At 35.7% G+C, this 7,646-nt stretch overlaps 1 protein-coding gene across 1 annotated transcript in view; it reads left to right on the forward strand.

Moving 5' to 3' along the window:
- The first annotated feature begins 4,263 nt into the window (after nucleotides 1-4,263).
- LOC113236112 overlaps nucleotides 4,264-7,646 on the forward strand; it is a 58,729-nt gene continuing 55,346 nt past the window's right edge. The window contains exons 1-4 of the mRNA XM_026472103.1: nucleotides 4,264-4,335; nucleotides 4,765-4,949; nucleotides 6,305-6,428; nucleotides 6,915-7,103. Coding sequence (XP_026327888.1) covers nucleotides 4,864-4,949; nucleotides 6,305-6,428; nucleotides 6,915-7,103 — 399 coding nt within the window. The 5' untranslated portion in view covers nucleotides 4,264-4,335; nucleotides 4,765-4,863. The remainder of the gene's footprint in view (nucleotides 4,336-4,764; nucleotides 4,950-6,304; nucleotides 6,429-6,914; nucleotides 7,104-7,646) is intronic.

A 7,646-nucleotide genomic window follows, 5' to 3' on the forward strand; every position in this document is an offset into this window, starting at 1 on the left:
AAAACTTAAGGCAAAATGCCAATTTTAGATCCAACTCGATTGACGTGGAACGTGGTGTCACTAGTGACGTGGACTTACGAATATCAGTAAATTGAAAACCGCTTAAATGATAAATCTACTTTGTACTCAAAGATAACTTTAACTTGGTATTCCAAAAATTAAATGACGAATAGCGTCTAAACAAACCATTATTTCAATATGAATTAAAGTAATAGTTAATTTATAACCGATTTAGTCGAGAAATTACGTGATACCTTGTGGCAGCTCTATTATATATATTTTTTTTGTTTCTGGCTTTTCGCGATGTGTATTTGTGCCACTGCAAAACGAAAAAGCTTATGGAAATGGGTCAGTTTTCTAATTAAACAACCTATTAAAGTTCGAGAAACATTAAACTTTCATCTCTAATTCCTTTCTACATTACTCTACCGACTGAACTGACATGGTTTTACATTATAGGTATATCCACTGATGCAGTACTGTGAAGCAGGGAATGTCGCTTGTATGATGCGTTGGCAACCATAGCTTTGCACGAATAATAGACCGTAAGATCCACGGAAATGTTAAGGTCAATTATTCCAATGATATTTAAACGGGACATATCATTGAACTATTAATAATAAGTTTTTATAATTAATTGTAATGTTGTGAACTTAGGATTCAATTTCTCTTTGTCTAATCTTCCTTCGCTCTCATCGTTCGTCTTATAGAATAGAAAACTCATAGAGGATGGAAAAAAATAAAGGAGAAAAAACTCTTTTCCATCCTCTATGAGAAAACTACACTCCCTCTAAAGATCTATATCTACCTTAGAACCTTAGAATAATAACGCATAGAAACCTAGTCCGCACACGCTAAGCGAGGCAAATTGAAGGGCGCCAAAAGGGCCTACACGAGCGGGCGGGCCTTCAGTGCTCAAGATCAACTTGCACCGCGAACAGCTGATTAAAAAATAATAAAAATTCCGTTGACTTTCTCTAACAACCTCTTTAGACAACAATGGTCGTGTATATAAAATACAACTACTTCTAGATTTGTATGTTTTCTCCTTGTAAATAATTTATTTATTCCCTGATATGGTTACAGACTGACAAAAGCTGACACATTTGACGAAATGATTAAAATTAACATATTTCTACGATATCAAGTAACAAGACGAATAAAGTCGAGCGCCTGGTGAACGACAGTTGTAGTGCCAGTCAGAGTTTTAAATCGCAAAGACCTGTGGGGCACTGCCACTGCGCCCGTCACCTTGAGATATAAAGTCGACAAGTCCCATGGCCTGTAGATTCACTATACCCTTCAAAACCGGAACGCAATAATAATTACATTACCGCTTGGCAGCAGAAACAGACACGGTGGTAGTGGTTCACTGGACGAACTTTTACACAAGGAGCACTTCTTACTCCAGTTATCATGGGATATTTCAAAATATAATAATAATTGTGCCCGACAAGTCTACACAATTAACTGTAACGGCATTAACTTCGGGGCATTACCCAAAACTAGCAGACCGGATCAATTTAGAGGAGTTGGGAAACAGCCCAAGTTGGCCCTGCTGGGAATTCAACCCAAGAACTTTTCGTCTAGTGTCCACAATGCGAACTTAGCGGTTCGCATTGTGGAGCTACCCAGGCCGTCAAATAAGTAAGTAAGTACAAGAATAAACTCCAGCAGAATAAATAGCACGAAATACCTATATATTGAAGTAACACATGCGAACATGAAACAAGGTCAATGTTTAAAAAAGATAAGAGTTTTATCTAAAAATAAAAATATCACACGATAAAAAAAAAACTAATGTTATTATTATGCGACGATATTTTTGTTTATTTTATTAGCTGATACTACCATAGATAGAGAAATAATACATTTGCGGCGGTGATAATATTTTGTAATCCAATTTAACAGAATATTAAAAAAAAGTAACTGTATATATTTTGCACAGTTTTTAAAATAGCGTTAATTTAGTGAGGAGGTTATGGGCCCACGAATGCGTTTTGCAACAACAACAACACATTGCGTGTAAATAAGTGCAAACTGTTGTCACTGCTGAAAGATCCACTAAATCTATATTAAAAAGCCTTTTTTATAAAAAGATTATTCAAAGCAATACATAGGGAACTGGTAAACTTCAAACTGTATTGGGAAAAAATTAAAAGGCGTTTTTCAGGCTTCGTTTAGTAGGCATTGGCGGCTGGATACTGGAGCCGTATTAAGCAAGATAACGCAGAATTAAAAATTAATACAGTTGCTATATATGTAAGCACCAAAACTAAATTCATACCTACAAAATATATAACTAAATAAAACTTTAAATTTTATATATATACCTACAGCTATACGTGTTATTTTATAACATAAATAACAAAACCGCAAAACTCGCTATATAAATCGCATTTCTTTTTTCAATTTATTTATTAGCCTTGTTACAAAAAAAAAGCACATTTGGTAAGTCAAAATACTATAAAAGTTAAAATAACTGAAATACATCATTACTACAATTTCATTAAATACAATCAATTAAAATAAATAAATAACGCGCCCACTCATAGGAACGCCCTGTACACGTTTGGACACAGAGGCAGTTAGTTAGTTAATTAATTAAAACATAAAAATTGTCATTTAAAACTCTAAAATAATATATAACAAAATGCATCAACATACCATTGTTGTAATAAAATTCATTTTTAACAGGTCACATGGCCACGAGATATAGATCCGAAAAAAACGCAAAAGCCAAAGATCTTAAGTATATATATAATAAATATTATCTAATTCTGTTCCCAAAAATACGTACTTTATGCTATGCTTTCGAGTGCACCCACAGGAAAACAATAGATTCACGTATGTAAAAAAAAATTGTAAGATTATCATAGGTCAACCATTACATATTCAATGTACTGTTTCTAACGTAAATAACACCTCAGTCTTGTTCCGCACGTCATTCTGTTAATTTGGTTTTCGAATAATGGCGAAAGGTGAATTGGTTGTTATGTTATTGTAGTTTTTAAAAGTTTCACGTGACGCGTGTGTTAGACTTTTCGTGGTTTGATCTTCGTTGAAATAATAAGGCAGATTTTAGAATAATTCTACCGAGATCTAGATAACTATATAGTGTTCTAGCTCGTACGTAATCTCCACAAAAATTTGTAAAAAATATCCTGATCTATTAGAAAACAAAACAAATGATAAAATATTAAAAAAAAAGATTTACTTATTGTTAAAAAAATATTATAATATTTCTGATTGAAAACTTCTATAACACTTTACTATACCTGAAATGTCGATGATGTAGTGATTCGTAATGTAATACCTTGCCCATTATTGTGGAATGCTTTTGAACTTTTGAATAAGAAATCCATTCTTTTTCCTACAAATTTTCACTATTTATTGAAAGGAATAATAATAACGCACACACTCAACATAGCTCCGCACTAGAGAAACCCTGTGTCGCGGGTGCCCTGGACACACACATATACAACCACAAAGTACACCCAAGCTCACGAGATAAATAAATGTAGGCCATACAAATATTTCTCCCGGCCCGGGAATCGAACCTGGGACCTCTGCGTGGCAGTCCGGCACGGCAACCGTTCGACGAAGTGTTCTGTTGTATAAAAATCTAGCTTAAATTTGGACCTTTTTGTGTGGTTAATTACGAGTTTATGAACCTGTGTTGTTTGATAGTATATATCCACATATAATTTGAAGGTATATTGGCAATCCATATTGAATTCTAATGAGTTATATTATGTGTCATATAAGTCATCAGGCGACCTCTGCCGAAGGCGGCAAGCTACCCGGTGTAAATAATGAGTCGTCTGACGACAGTAGTTTGCAGCCGAAGTCGAACGAAGTAACTGAGTACGTGGCCTTCGACAAGACGAAATTACAGGCACATGGGACTTGTCAATTTATCTCCCAGGGTGATAGGTGCAGTGGCAGTGCCCCTCAGATCTTTGCGATGTAAAGGTCTGAGTGGTCCTGCAACTATTATGGACAGGCGTGCAACTTACCATCAGCCACACGACTTGTTCGTCCCGTCAGTAGATCTTATAAAAAAAGCGAAGTAGTCAGCATTCTGAATAAACAAGTCAACTTTTTATCAAGTGCGTACGACGACTCTCGCCAGGCACCGTGAGTGCAACGCGAGATTAGATTAGCTCTAAACTCGAAACATTATCTGAAGGAGCATGTAACATGCATAAGACAGACGCCTAACTAATTAATAAATCTATTTCAGTTTTAAATAATTGCCTCAAACCGAACATCAGGCGCTACAGCACTGCACTTAAATTACCCGCCTGTAATTTCATACCTCGTAAATATGAGGTAAGTTTTGTTGTAAGCAAACGCTCTCTGATGGCGCATTTACACCGGGTCGACTACTTCGCCTTCCGAAGGCGACGTAGAATACGTGCGGGGGTGACGGGCCGAAGAAAAGGTAACATATTTTGCATATCTAACGGGATCATTGGGTTAATTTAGTTAGCTCTGTTAGCTTAGTCCGCTGTGTGAACTGAAGTATAAAAAGATGCCCAAGCTACGTGAGCTAAGTTAACTTAGCTTAGCTTCGTTCACGGGGTGGTCTAAGTTCACACGTTAGTTATGATAAGGAACATTAGTAACAGATCAATTTTAAACTTAACGTCGACCGATTTTGTACTTACCTGTACACTGAATATCGACGTGGCAGCGAAAAAAGTAATAACCTTGTCAAAACTGCAGAATCTCAAGGCAAATACTCAAATTTTTTTCCAGGGGCCTAGTTATCAAGCGACGGATAAGATAAAATCTGTTAATTTTCCTCCAGTTGTGAAACATTTATATAAGAAACCTCTACTTATTAACCAAGGTCACATGCAATGGTTATTTGATCACGAGGGCAAGAGATATTTGGATCTTTTTGGAGGAATTGTCACAGTTTCCGTGGGACATTGCCATCCGTAAGTTGTTGACTATAACGACGGTATCTACATATCGCACTGTAAATACAACAGTGTATTAACTCCAAAAGTGTACTTTCTCAGAATCGACGAAAAACTAATTACTCGCTTCCCGTGAAAGATACTACTACCTACTAGCCAAATAAACATATTTAAAAATAAAAGAGAAAAAATAATTTCATTTTTTTTAATAAGGACTATTTTGGCCAGAAATAGCCCACATAAAGCGTGTCTCATTTTGAGTTAAGTAGATATCTTTCAGTTGTTTTTTTTATAATATTATAACGACGGTTTCATTGACGTGTAGAGAATCAAATTTTCTTAATATTTGATTCTCTAAATCTCTAGAAATCTAAAAATTTTCTTTTCTTTTAATCTTGAATTTCACATATTTTGAGTTGTACACTATTGTAATAGCAGTGGATATATTCAATAGTAACGAATCGAAAACGAAACGAAAAAAAAAGTCTATAAGGAGTATAGACTTTTTTATTAAAAAATGAAAATAAATAAATAAATATTAGACAACACCACATACGTTGCTCTGATTCCAAAGTAAGTAGCTAAAGCACTTGTGTTATGGAAATCAAAAACAACGACGGTACCACAAACACCCAAGACAATATAAAAAGTTAGTTCTACACTGACCCGGCCAGGGACCGAACCCGGGACCTCAGAGATGGCGATACCATGAAAACCGGTGTGCAAGCCACTCGACCACTGAGGCCATCATAATGTATCACCTGATGGAAAGTGGTGATGAGGTCGACGATGTAGCATGCACACATAAATAATGCCTATTCACTCTCGCCTTGGAAAGGTCCAAGTTATAACGTTTACGGAACAAGTGTGCAAACAGCGAAATAAATGTGGAGGCGTAACGCTTTGTGCGAATCTTTGGAATATCGACAGCGTAGAAGTGGAATCCAAGACGAACTCTTTCACAAAATACCGGTAGAGCTCTACCGGCACTAAATATTTCATCAGATGTACAGCATTTTTATATATGTATATAAATATATATCATTCCTATCTACCCATGGAGATGGCAAATAGTATGTACCATTTCGATACCTCCAATGAACATTACGCCAACGTAATTTTTGGACCTGTTCTGTTTTCATTTTTTTCTTTATTTTTTACAAAAAACATTTATTGCATTTTTTCAAATATTGTTTTATATTTTTTTTTTTGACAAAATTGGGGAAGTATAATATTAGTAAATAAATATAGTTTACAGATTTTACAGAAACAACAGAAAATGACCAAAAAATAAAGTTGACGTAGTGTTCATTGGCGGTGTCGATTTGTTTTAAATTCTACTTTAATTGATTTTTAATTTGTACGTTTCGTAGAAAGGTAGTGGGAGCCTTGCAAGATCAAATCGGCAAACTTTGGCACACAACCAGTATTTACCGTCAACCGAAGATTTACGAATATGTTGACAAATTAGCCTCAAAGTTTCCTGGGGATTTGAAGGTACTCTATCTGTTATATTTGTTGTTCCATGTACGAGATTTAACACAGGCGAATTATCGTAATTAAATATCGAATTACAGTATATTAAATAAGTAAAGAACGCCTTACAATTTAGGTACAGCAAAATAAGCCATTAAAACAATTACTCTTTATAAAATGTAGGCGTTATATTATTTTATGAAGGCAGTCTTCATGAACGTTCCATATTTCGTATTTTAAGATTCTTTATCATTACCATTGACTTACAATTATATGGACGTCGGGTCCGCGCTAAAAAGTGTCCGCACTTGTAAGGCGCTAAAATCGTATACAGAGCGCGACACTCCGCTTTAGTCTTCATTTGTTCTACTGACAGCGCGATACTGCGATGACATTACAATTTAAATTTCGCATAGGTTGACTTGGGACATTTTTTTCGTGGTTTTTGTATTAGACCCGTCGTCCATTTATTTGTAAGTCAATGATCATTACATATTGTGTTGTCAGGTAATATACTTAGTAAACAGCGGCACAGAGGCCAACGATTTAGCAACACTACTGGCTAAAGTGTACACAGGAAATAATGACATCATTTCGTTACAAAGCTCGTACCACGGATACTCCAGCGGACTTATGGGACTGACGGCATCGCAAGCATATCGTATGCCTATACCGGTACCAAGTGGATTCTATCATGTAAGTTTGGAATTCGCACAATGCAAAATTACAATTTTTCAATAGAGACGTTTAAAGATTTCACGAACGAAATATGCGATAACTTTTTTGTGCTTTATTAAAACTCGATACAACCTCAAATGGATTTAGTTGATAACAGTGGAAGTGTTGAAGCAATCACTTTGAAAAAATATGTAGTAAAATTCTGGATATACACTGATCACTATATGGTGTGAAAAAAGGGTTCCTAAAAATTTTCCGATAAAAAAAAATGCTAACTTTACTTCGAAATAAATTATTAATACAAAGATCGAACACTCAGGAAAATTCCTTCGATTCGGTCGGATTCGAACCGACGTCTTCTTGCATACTGTGCCATACGCTATACCAACTAAGCCACGGAACGAACCAACGGACACGGAACGAACCAACGGACCTCACGACTTGCATACTGTTCCATACGCTATACCAACTAAGCCACGGAACGAACCAACGGACCTCACGAATTTTTCTATGGGCTTGCGTCGTGTCTTTGGTTTTTCAACGACTTTTTAGTCGTAGCGC

Source organism: Hyposmocoma kahamanoa, unplaced genomic scaffold (assembly GCF_003589595.1).
Source record: "Hyposmocoma kahamanoa isolate Upper Pololo Valley unplaced genomic scaffold, ASM358959v1 89, whole genome shotgun sequence".
In the NCBI taxonomy this organism is placed as follows: Eukaryota; Metazoa; Arthropoda; class Insecta; order Lepidoptera; family Cosmopterigidae; genus Hyposmocoma; species Hyposmocoma kahamanoa.